The 10,637-nt window shown below is 56.8% G+C and overlaps 1 protein-coding gene across 3 annotated transcripts; it reads right to left on the bottom strand.

Moving 5' to 3' along the window:
• Positions 1–176: 176 nt before the first annotated feature.
• SHC1 (SHC adaptor protein 1) lies at positions 177–10,487 on the bottom strand. 3 transcript variants are annotated; one of them, XM_081255076.1, is made up of 13 exons: positions 10,343–10,487; positions 6,744–6,911; positions 6,142–6,212; positions 5,553–5,616; positions 5,273–5,392; positions 4,952–5,005; positions 4,711–4,762; positions 4,419–4,545; positions 3,395–3,593; positions 3,238–3,307; positions 3,025–3,159; positions 2,650–2,888; positions 177–1,827 (listed from the first exon to the last, which is right to left on the bottom strand). In XM_081255076.1, exons 2-13 carry the CDS (start codon positions 6,906–6,908, stop codon positions 1,699–1,701), a joined length of 1,425 nt encoding a protein of 474 aa, XP_081111202.1. In that variant the 5' UTR covers positions 6,909–6,911; positions 10,343–10,487; the 3' UTR covers positions 177–1,698. The 3 variants fall into 3 exon arrangements, with proteins under 3 accessions (XP_081111202.1, XP_081111201.1, XP_081111200.1); XM_081255075.1 differs by lacking the exon at positions 10,343–10,487 and having other exon boundaries at positions 3,025–3,156; positions 6,744–7,568; XM_081255074.1 differs by lacking the exon at positions 10,343–10,487 and having other exon boundaries at positions 6,744–7,567.
• Positions 10,488–10,637: the final 150 nt, after the last annotated feature.

The following is a 10,637-nucleotide window of genomic DNA, read 5'->3' as shown; positions in this document are numbered from 1 at the left end:
ACGGCCCCGCCCTCCCCACCCCGCCGCGCCCTCCCGGCGCCCCTCCTCTGCGAGGAGGCGCGACCCGAGCGAGGCCAGGTGGGCCGGGCCGCACCGCGCCCCGAGGAGGCCTCGGCCTCCCACCGCGGGGGGCCCACAGCCAACAATAGGCAGCGACAGGGACCAGGAGGCCGAGGTAGAAGAAATATGGACTTTAATGAAGATCCTTTCCCTTTGGTATAAGTGATACCCGTGAAAACACCCAAACAAAAAGAAAAGAAAAAAAAGGGAGGTGAGAATTTAGATAGTCCACGCTCCCTTATCCACAAGTCCTAATGACAGAGCAGGGCCGGCTCCTCTGTCGTTGCGGCAGGACCCGGCCTGGAGAAGGGACTCAATAACTGCAGGTTTTAAGTGTCCCCCAGCCCCCGCCCCCGCCCGCCCCGTGTGAAACTAACACTCATTCAGCCCAACTTCTGTCTCCCAGCCTCGCGGTGGGAGGTCCAAGTTTCTCTAGTCCTAGCTCACACTCGGCCTCTGGTCTCTCAGAAAAGATAACGCTACCGGCAAAGGCCAGGGTGAGGAAAATGCCAATAGTTGTAAAAGGGCTTTGAAAAGTCAAAAAGGTGATGTATAAATCGATTATCATTTTGTGCTCAGGAATAAGCTATGGAAAACAAATTAGTAAAGTAAATCTACAGCCCTAAAATATATGTATAAAATAAAAAATAAACGCAGTTCCAAATCTACCGATGGTATCTGGGGATTGTCTACTGCTTTAGAGTCTCAGTGCCCCTGTTCCCACTTCCACAAAATCCACCTAGGATGACACTTCAGTCATCCCCCCACCACCCCAGCAGGGGGAGGCAGGGCAGAGGCTACAGAAGGGCTGTACTTTGGCTCTAGAGTATAACATGCATGCAACATGGCGGGGGTGGGGGTGGGGGTGGACTTGCCATATGTATATATAGACCCCCTGGGGTGAGGGGCCCCACTCAAGAGGCACTGAGCAAGAGGCGAGTCCATCTCCCCACTGGCTGGGAGGGGGCTCTGAGGCAATCTCTAAGGGCTGCATATCCCGGGGGAGAGGGGACAGCTGCCACTCCTGCCTCTGTTAGCCCAACCTAAACGGGAGGGGGTACTGAGCAAGGAGAGGATGGGGTCCCAGAAGCCAAGGTGTCAGCACCCCCATGCTTGACTTCAGGGGCCCAAGAACTCTTTGCATAAAATATCTTCAGACCTAGCAGATGGTCAAAGGCACAAAGTTTAAATGCTGGAAGGGAGGGTTGTTGAGAGGGGTCTGGGGTACCCTGAGCCCAGGGGTAGAATAAAGGTGTGATTCATTCCCCCTTCCCTGGAAGGGTGATTGCTCCACTGGGCCTATCAGCACAGGACATTTTCCATTACAAGGAGGCATACTGCCCAGGCCTCCAACACCCACCTTGGGGAAGGGGGTATCAAGTTGGCACAGGAAAGGCCCAGGGAAGGGGGCCACTCTGTACATTAATACTTTGGTGAGGTTTGGGGAGAAGGAGGACTCTACCCCTGGCTCCTGACTCAAACCCTCTCACTCAGCTGGATGCTGAACCCAATGTCCACACTACCCCCATCCCTACACAAGGCCAAACCCCCAGAACACTCCCAAGTGAGGTCCTGAGAGTTGGGCAATAGGGTAGAAGGGGTCGCAGGGCATCTTCTAGGAGAGAGCACGGGGACAGATCACAGTTTCCGCTCCACAGGTTGCTGGAGACACAGTTCGCTGCCCGCAGAGATGATGGGCAAGTGATTGTCCATGTGGTAGCTGATGAGGTGACTGACACTCTCAAAGCGGTGATCCTTTGTCCGAACCTGGGGAAGTGGGAAAGGAGAAGGTCAATTCAGGTGAAGAGTCAAATAAGACCTCAGTCCCCAAAGCTGAGGAAGCTGGAATATTCAAGAGGGTTGAGGCCGGAGAAAAAGATGGCAGAAGCGGGAGGGCCATCAGTCCTGATCATTGAGGCTTCTCTAGAAAGAGAAGCTGGAGATAGCCGTGGGAATGGGCAGGTCAGTGAACTGGGAAAAGGCAGAGGGGACATCAGCCCAGAAATCATGAAGCTGAGGGAGAGCTACTCCTCCCCTGACCTGGAAGAAGGTGGTATGTCTCAGAAGAGGGTATACAGTACAAAAAAAGACATGCAAAGGAGGCTGAGGTTGCTGTAGAAAAGAGACCAAAGTTATGAGGGGCAGAGGGACAGTGCAGACAGGAGACACAGCACTGGTCTGAGCCCTGAGTCTGGAGAAGCTGGGGAGGCCCCTGGATCCTCGAGAGAGGAGATTTGGGGTGCCTAGCCTCTAACCATCTGACATTGAGCATCACAACCTCTTAAGGATGGTTTTCTCATTTGTCAAAAGAGGGACTCAGGTGACATGAGCAACTTCCAGCACTCGTGGGCATAAGGTTTGGGGATTGGCCGGGACTGAAGGGAAAACAGCTCAAGTTCAGGGATGTGAGAAGGGAAGGAACCCTAAGCCACTAGAGGGGGAATGCCAGGCACCTTGAGAGCAGGCGACGCTCAGATAGAGGTGCCCAGCAGGCGAAGTCTAGGAAGCAGTGAGGCAGGAACAGGGCTGCACAGGAGGGCACTGCACCTTCCTTTCTGCCTCACCCACCCATACCCCTGCAATACTCACCACACCCTCAGGGTCCACCAGTAGCAGGTGCTTGGGCTGCCCACTCTGCAGGCCAGTGAGCACGTACTGGCCAGGCGTGGTCGTGCTTTCCCGCACCAGGAAGTCCCCGTTGAGCTGTAGCAGTGCCTCGGCCTCCCGCCGGCTCAGCTTCCCGTGAAACCAGGGCTCCCCTCGAAGCTGCTCAGCCATGGCCACCAACTGGGGAGGTGGAGGCACCCGCAGGGCATCTTCAAAGGGCTCTGGGGGTACAGAGAGAGGGCTGGAAGAGGCAGCTGGCACAACACATGCTCAAGAGCCAGACCTTCAGGGAGGGGAGGCCAGGAAGAAAAGAGGAGGAGCCAAGTGGGAAGACGAAGATGCAGAAAGGATACTCACTCATGTCAAAGAGGTCTCGGGGCACGCTGCCATTGATGGCAGGATTGGGGGGCCCGGCCCCACCGCCTGCTTGCCGTGCCTTGTCTAGGTTCTGGACGTTGACATAGGAGGGATCATCAAAGAGCTCTCTGCCTGCTGAGGAAAGGGAGGCTTTACAGTGATCCCTGTCCTGCTTCTCACGCCCCACTCTGCCCCTCTCAGCTCCCTTCATACCTGGGCAGGGTGGCGGGGGCAGCATCTGTTTGCGGGCTTCTGGGTCTCCTCCAAGAGGCTGCCCCACTGGCTGAAGGGACAAAAATAGGGTGAGACCAGAAGCCCTAACCAGACGCTGCCATCCTGGGCCCAGCCCACCTCCATGCAAGCAACTTACCAGCGTGGCTCCCAGGTGGCCAGGGGTCTGGGCACTGGGTGGAGTGGGTCGAGCAGCCCCCGGGGGGGCTCCTTCCCGAAGCCTCATGTCCACCACCCCCCCAAGAGGCGGTTCCTTCCCAGGGAAGTCATTATAGTACTGATGGTCAGGTGGCTCTTCTTCCTCCTCATCCCACGCTGAGCCATCAAAGCCAGCCATCCTGGGAGGGACAGGAGGAAGAGAAGAGCATGGGTAAGAGGATGGAGAACAGACAGAACAGCAGTCACGTATTGGGCATTCCCTGAGGGGTAGGCCTGAGGCTGGGTGTTTCATATATATAATCATTTCATCCTCCTGGCAACCCTATAAGGTAGGTATTATTTCCTTCTTCGATTTTATAGATGAGGAAAATGAGGGTCAGGGGTAAAAAGGATTTAGGTCTCACAACTAAAAGGTGGTGGAGCTGAGATGTGAATTCAGATTTGCCTTTAAAGTCATGCCCTTGACCATTATGCTGTCTCTCAAGAGGGAGGGGGAGCACTAAGTACCGGGGAGGGGGGTGCTCCAGAATAGTTTAACCTCCTCTAAATACTCAATACTACTGGTCTGAGGTGGGAAAGGTAAGGATCTCAGGAAAGAGCCATCCTCCCTCGCCCAAATTCTTGACGGCTTCTAGAGGCAAGAAAATGAAATGAAGAACTAAACTAAATATGAAGAAATGCACAAAAGGACAGACCAGCAATGAGATAGCTGGGAAAAGAAAAGCCCATCTAGCCAGGGAAGAGCTGCAGCGTGGACGTCCTGGACTACAGCTCCACCACAGGCACACGACAGGAAGAGCTGGCCCTGCAGCAGGCAGGGCCATGAAAGACCTTCCTGATGGCCACAGGAAACTTAAGAATAGCAGGAAGTGGGAAGCAGGGGCGCACAGGTTACTTCCTTCCCTGCACCTCTCTGAGCTCAAGTGTGGGAAGAGCAGACCTACTTTTCCAATTCCGGTTTGGGGCCCCAAAGCTGGCTGCTCCCCCATCCCTGGCCCACTCACCTGTCATGGGGGGTGACCAGCTTGGGCGGGTTCCTGAGGTATTGTTTGAAACGCAACTCGAAGGCCTGGCCAATGGTGCTGATGACGTCCTGAGCAAGCCCTTCGGGACACTCCAGGATGTGGCAGGCTGGGGGCACAGCAGAGGCCGTCAGGGAGCTCGGGGGCAGCGTGGCCAGGAGGAGGCGCAGACAGGGGCCCTTGTCGTCTGTCCTCCACAGCCAGGAGCCACCGGGTCCTGCTCACCTACCTCTCGGACAGCTGGCCCCACCCAGTGCTCCCCACCACGCCTCACCTCTCTGATTCACCGGGTCTTTGGCAACATAGGCAACATACTCGGCTGTGTCCTGGGGTGGACAGAGTCAGAAGAGGCCAGTTAGCTAAATTTAATAGCCCCACCTCACTCCTGACCCCTCAAACCCAGTCCTTTTCAGATATCACCTCAATCCTAGCAGGCTCTATTCTCTAGCCAGTGTCTTCCCAACCCCTAGCCCCGTACTCTTCTCCCACCACCCGTGCTCCGTTCCCCAACTCACCGGGTCCCCGCCAGACGCAAACGAGATGGATTGCATGTGGTGGTTGGCGATGATCTGAGGGTTAGGGCAGGGGATGGAGAAGGAAGGGAATGATGTGTGTCAGGCAGCCTCAGGGCCCACTGGGCGCCCCCCACCATTGGCCCAGGACCCTGGGGTCCCAGTCTCATCCTTTTGGCTTCTCAACCTATGTCTTCCTAATCTCCTCCTTCCCTACTATCCTGCTGCTCCCAAGCCTTCCATCTGAGTTTCTTGCCCTCATAACCGGGTCCTCACTTAGCCCTCCCATCAACGTTTCTGGTCCCCCCGCCCCACTCCACCAACCTGTTTGCAGTCTGCGGCCATGAGGTTGAGGCTGCTGGTGGAGACGGTGAGAGTGATTGGCATTCCAGCAAATTTCAGGTTACTCCTCCCCAGGATGGAGCTGAGTGGACGGCTACAGGGCTAGGGAAGGGCCCGAGGATCTCAGAAGCTGGGGGCTCCCCACACCAGGAAACCCGCACACTCCTGCCTTCTGGCCTTCTCCCCGCACGCCCCACACCAGCCTTCCCCCTGCTCCTCCACCTCTCCCAGCAGCACCCCTAGCCCCCTCGACCCCAGCTACCTTTCTCCTCCTTGTTGCCCCCTTAGCACCCGGCACAGCGTCACACACCAGACTGATGGCCTCCCTGGGGAAAGAGGGGTACTCAGACCCACGGCCTGCCTCCCACCAGGCTGAAGCTGCCACAGGGCTGGGGGAGGGGAAGGCCAGGCCAGACTCCAGGGGCACTCCAGGCTCTTTGTCGTGGTGGATTGAATTAAGGGCCTTTAATATTTGATGACACTGAGAGGCCGCTTCCTGGCTGATTGGGTTAGAGCCTCAGTGGGTCTGGGCCCACCCCCTTCCAGCTACCAAATGTCCCATCCCCTTCCCAAAGGCAGCGGCAACCTTCCATCTACCCCCATTTTCCACTCAAGCTCCAGCTGCCAGCTGCCTCTGCCACCTCCCCCACAACCCCCCAGGCTGCATAAGCAAGAAGGAGCCAGGTCAGAGTTGCCTCTCTTCATTGAGACTTCGACTCCCTTCCGTAACTTTCTCTCAATCCCCTCACCACGCAAAGATGAGCCATCACTAGCGCCACTGCCAAGTGACCCCCTCCCCCCTCCCCTCACAAATCCCAGGACCCCCACACTCCACCCCCCACCCCACCAACCTGGTGACCTGAGTCCGGGTGTTGAAGTCCAGGGCGCGCATTGACTGCAGGACCTCCACACAGCCCATGTACTGAGGGGAGGGACGGGAGAACAGTCAGCCGCCTCCCCCCACCTCTTCACAAAGAGCCCCAGGACTCTTCCCTGCTTGTTCCGTAAGGATGCAGAAGTTCTGCCCACTGCCGGTGGATACATCCCATGACATGCAGAACAACAGGGTGAGGAGAGAAGGCAAGCCTGGGGGACCTCATGCATGTGGGAAGAGAATTCGGAGGGGAGTGACAGGCACTGGGTGGGATGGAGTGACATCTCCAGAAAGGGGGAGGAGACTGGAGGGGACAGTCAAGAGTCACTCATTCCAACACTTACTAAGGGCTTGTGCTGGGCTTTGTGCTAAGCATGGCAGGATGGGGGTGGGGGAGTCACAAGAAGGAAGGGGCCCCAGACAGAGCTGGAAGGTAAGAGGCGAAAGAATCAGAGAAGGGGCAAGAAAGGTTAAGAAACAGGACACAGAAACCAAGGGAGTTGCTGGGGAAGAGCAGGAAAAAAAAGAGACTAGTGAGCAGAGGAACTGGAGGGAGTGGGAGGGAGGATGTTCACTCACCCGAACCAAGTAGGAAACCCCGGGTCCCATGACTTTGTCGTTGGGATGCAGCCAGCCCCGCGTGGGCTTATTGACAAAGCTCCCGTGGCGGGTCCACTCCTCGCCCCCCAGCTGGCCCCCTTCCACCCGAGTCCTGCGCCCGCCGCCTCCACTCAGCTTGTTCATGTCCTGGAGGAGGGGCAGGGGGCCTGAGTCCGGCATGGCTGCCCCTACGATCCCCTCCCCATCCTCGGCTGCCCTTCCTGGCTCCCCCTTCGGCCCCAGGCGCCCCCCAGCCGGGTTGGCCAGCTTCAGATTGCTCATCCGGGGGAAGAAGGAGCACAGGGTAGTGGGACTATCGTCCCCAGGCAGAGGTGGCAGCATGGGCCCCAGAGACGAGGCTGATGGGGAAGGCAGCTCCTCCGGTGGGGTGGACCCTGAAGCTCCCTCCTCCAGCGATGACAGAGACTCATTCCGAAGTGGGTTGTACTTGGGCTTGGGGGGCAGGAGATCCATGGCTGGAGTGAGAGGAAGGCTGCTGCCCAGCCTGGCCCCCCTGCCAGTCAGGGCAAGGGGGCCAGGCAGGGGGCATCCCAGGCCCTTAGCCTGATCGGACCTCTCTGGCCCAGGGATCTCAAGGGTCCTGGGGAGGGAGAGGGACAAGTGGCTCTGGCTCCCCGGGCTCAGACCCGGAGAGTTTCAGGCCCCATCCCCGCCCAGCGTGGAGCCTCTTCTCTGGCAGTGAGGAGAACGGGCTGGACCTAGAGCTGACTGGCTCCTCCCCAGGGGCGGGGAGCTAAGGGGAGAGACCAATCCCGAGGACAGTGCTGACTCACAGGCTCTGAGGGGCTAAGCCTCCAGCACTGGCCCAACCCAGAACTCTTACAGGGCAGAGCGATCCATGCCCCGCCCCCGCCCCGGTACAAACAACAAGTAATCTAGAGAGGAATAAAGTGGGAGTGGGAGGGAAGGATGGAGGAGTGAGAAGGGAAGGAGGGTGGCAAGAGGAGGTCTGCATCAATCCAAACCAGACATGGTCAGGCCAAAGGGAGCAGGAAGCTGAGGGAGGGCAGCGGGGGGAATGAGGGAGGAAACAGAGGCAGCTGGGGGTGAGAAAAGGAGGGGATCCCTGAGCTCAGCAATTCCCTTCCTGTCCTAGTTGAACACTCAAACTCCCTCCTCCTCCAGACCCGGCCACCCCCGGCGACCCCCCACCACTATCACACAAGGGGTGGCAGCCCCAGGGAGCCTGGGCCATTAGCATCCTCTGCTACCACAGCTGTGGAGGGAGCTAAAGAAATGGGAAAAGGAAGGATGTGGTCCCAGTGGATGCAGGGAGGGGTCAAGAGGAAGGGCAAAGCTGGTGAAGTAAGGGGAATAAAGTCCAACCTGAGTGGTGCATCAGGGAGCCACCAGGCAGGAGCTGGAGCAGAGGACAGGCTGGTGGAGGCTTGTTCTCCATGCATGGCGCCTACCATGCCAAGGAGCAGCGGCCCATGCCAAGCACTCTTCTGTCCCCCTTTCCACAGAGAAGCAAGCTGTCAAGCGTAGACGGGGTGGGGGCGGCCAGGGCATTGATACTAAGGTCAGCTCCCTGGACCTGCGGGTAAGCTCATACCCCTCCTCTTGCAGTAGTGACTGGGAAGGGTGCAGGTGTCCACCACAGAGCATGATGCCCCTCATGCCAGAGGCAGAGTCTGGCTGGAGGAAATGGGACAGTGCAACAGTTCTCCAAGAGAAGTGGGGGCTACAGGCCATGAAGGGACAGAGGGGGCAGAAGACAAATCTGCTAAGGAGAAAGGGGTGCCAGGAGAAGGACTGAGGATGGACACAGGGAACAGTCCCAAACCCATTCCTTCCGCCCACAGCTTCCTTCCACAGCTCTGCTCAAGGGGGCCATAAAGGAAGTCGGAAAGTGACCCAAAAAAGTAGTAAAAGATACACATAACCCCCCAAGCTCACCCCAGAATTACCTATCCTTAAATTTACTTCAGAATATAAAAAGATGCAAATTATCATATGATTATAGCGATGAACAACACTAGCACTTAAAACATGTTAGATACTGTGCTTATCACCTCCCACTTAGTCCTCCAAGAAGAGCTTTGCCACTCCATGCACCACTCCCGAGAAGAAATTCTATCACTCTGTTTCCTAAAGACTCAGCGCCCAGGCATAGAGAGAATGAGGAAAGTATTCTGCCAAAGCCTCACACCCCCATCACACACAAACACACACCAGGATGTCCTCATCTTTAGAGGTGGGCATTCTGTGGGTGCCTGCAGGATCCAGAAGCAGGGAATGACCAACAGGTGTGAGCATTGTTAGAAAAGAAAGAGGAAGTAGGGCTTTTTAAATTTATGTGGGAAGAAAGGAGATTGCTACTGGGAATCCGGGTGACTGGAAGAAGCTGCGTGTGGCTTCTCAGCCCAGCAGGGAGGAGGAGGCAAGAGAGGCGGAAAGTATCAGGAAATGGCGAAAGCTCAGGAATGTTTCCAGAAGGGAAGCCTGGCCAAGCGGGACAAGGAGGAATGCCCAGACTAAAACTCCGGTTAGGGGGAGGGGAAGAGCCAGAGAAGTGGTGGGGCCTGAGGAGTCCCTTAAAAAAAAAATCAAACAGCAAAAAGGACACTGTTACCTACACCCACTCCAAGCCATCGTTTTCTGGTGGTGGAAAACTTTCTCTCCTGTCACACCCACATGTCACACACCAACAAATCCATGGCCCTACCCAGCTCCCGACGTACAGGTATGAGACAAACAGCTGTTTCTGGGGTGGAGTCGGTCCTGGGAGTGGGGCTGGGAATCTATGAGCGAGTCTCCCTCCCACTCTCGTGCCAAACCCCAAGTCCAGCCCCCTTCAAGTAGGTCCACCCTTGGAAGGGGGTAAGGGAGAGGAAAAGGGCTGCTTCTAATCTCTTACTCCTCAGAGCCAGAGATGTGAACTTCTGACTTCCTACCCAGTGGAGCACGAGAACTCAGGAAAACTGAGCCAAAGGCCCCAAAGAGAAAAAGAACAAGGAAATGTCAAGCAGGTGAAGTTTCTGGGATTGAAGACAAAGCTTCTGAGGCGATGACCCGGGTCCTACAGAGATAACGCTCCTGAGGGGGCGTGGCCCTCTCAGGACTCAAGCATCAGAGACTCCCAGGAGGCAAGGCTTCTGGACAATCAGACGTAGATTAAGGAAGGGGCGGGGCTTCTAGAGGGGAGGAACCCCTAGAGAGGCGTGGCTTCTTGAATTCGAATAGTTCTTTGAGGGGCAGGGCTCTGCCCTTTTGGGAGATAGGCTTTTTGATAGACAGGAGTTGGCGGAGAATCGTCGCTAGGAGGCGGAGTTTCGGGGAATTGGAAGGACTAACGTAGGGTTTCTAGTAGTAGGGCCTGGAAGCATGTCTGGGGGTGGGACTTCCAGGAAAGTCGGGCGACGGAGTGGGGTCGGGGACAATAAATAGAAAACAAGTCGGGGTTCGGGGAGCCCCCTGAAGTTGGGAGGTGGGACTTCCGGGGAGGGGGTCGCAGGGGCGGGGCTTATAAGTGAAGACCGGAAGTAGGGTCCCGGGAGAGGGGTTCCGGGGAGGAGGAGTGGGTCACCTAAGGAGAAAAAAAAGTCCCAACTCACCAGGGCTTCATGGAGTCTCCGCACCGCACCGCGGGCCGATTTGGTTCCGGATCACGCCACTGCCTTCTTAGGTCGCCGCTCCAACTTTCTCCCCGGGCCCGGCCTCCCTGGAGAAACTTTATTGCACTCACTTCCGGCCTCACTAACCCCTGACCCTCTACCTCATCGTCCCTCCTTCACCCATCCCACTTTCCCGTGTCAGCCAATGGCAGCACGAGAACGCGCACAGGAGCCGTGATAGCCAATAAGAGGCCTACTTTTGACCTACGTTTGTTCTTGAGCAACGTAAGCAGTG

This window comes from Mesoplodon bidens (genome assembly GCF_964165515.1).
Source record: "Mesoplodon bidens genome assembly, chromosome: 2".
NCBI classification, from domain to species: Eukaryota; Metazoa; Chordata; class Mammalia; order Artiodactyla; family Ziphiidae; genus Mesoplodon; species Mesoplodon bidens.
This window is presented reverse-complemented; position numbering and strand designations above follow the sequence as displayed.

Coding starts and splice junctions, on each gene's coding strand:
- SHC1 (XM_081255074.1), bottom strand. CDS start 7,238: ATGGATCTCCTGCCCCCCAAGCCCAAGTACAACCCACTTCGGAATGAG. Junction 5,617..6,141: donor ACCCGGACTCAGGTCACCAG/GTTGGTGGGGTG, acceptor CTCTTTCCCCAG/GGAGGCCATCAGTCTGGTGT. Junction 1,828..2,649: donor TGGTGGACCCTGAGGGTGTG/GTGAGTATTGCA, acceptor CCACTTCCCCAG/GTTCGGACAAAGGATCACCG.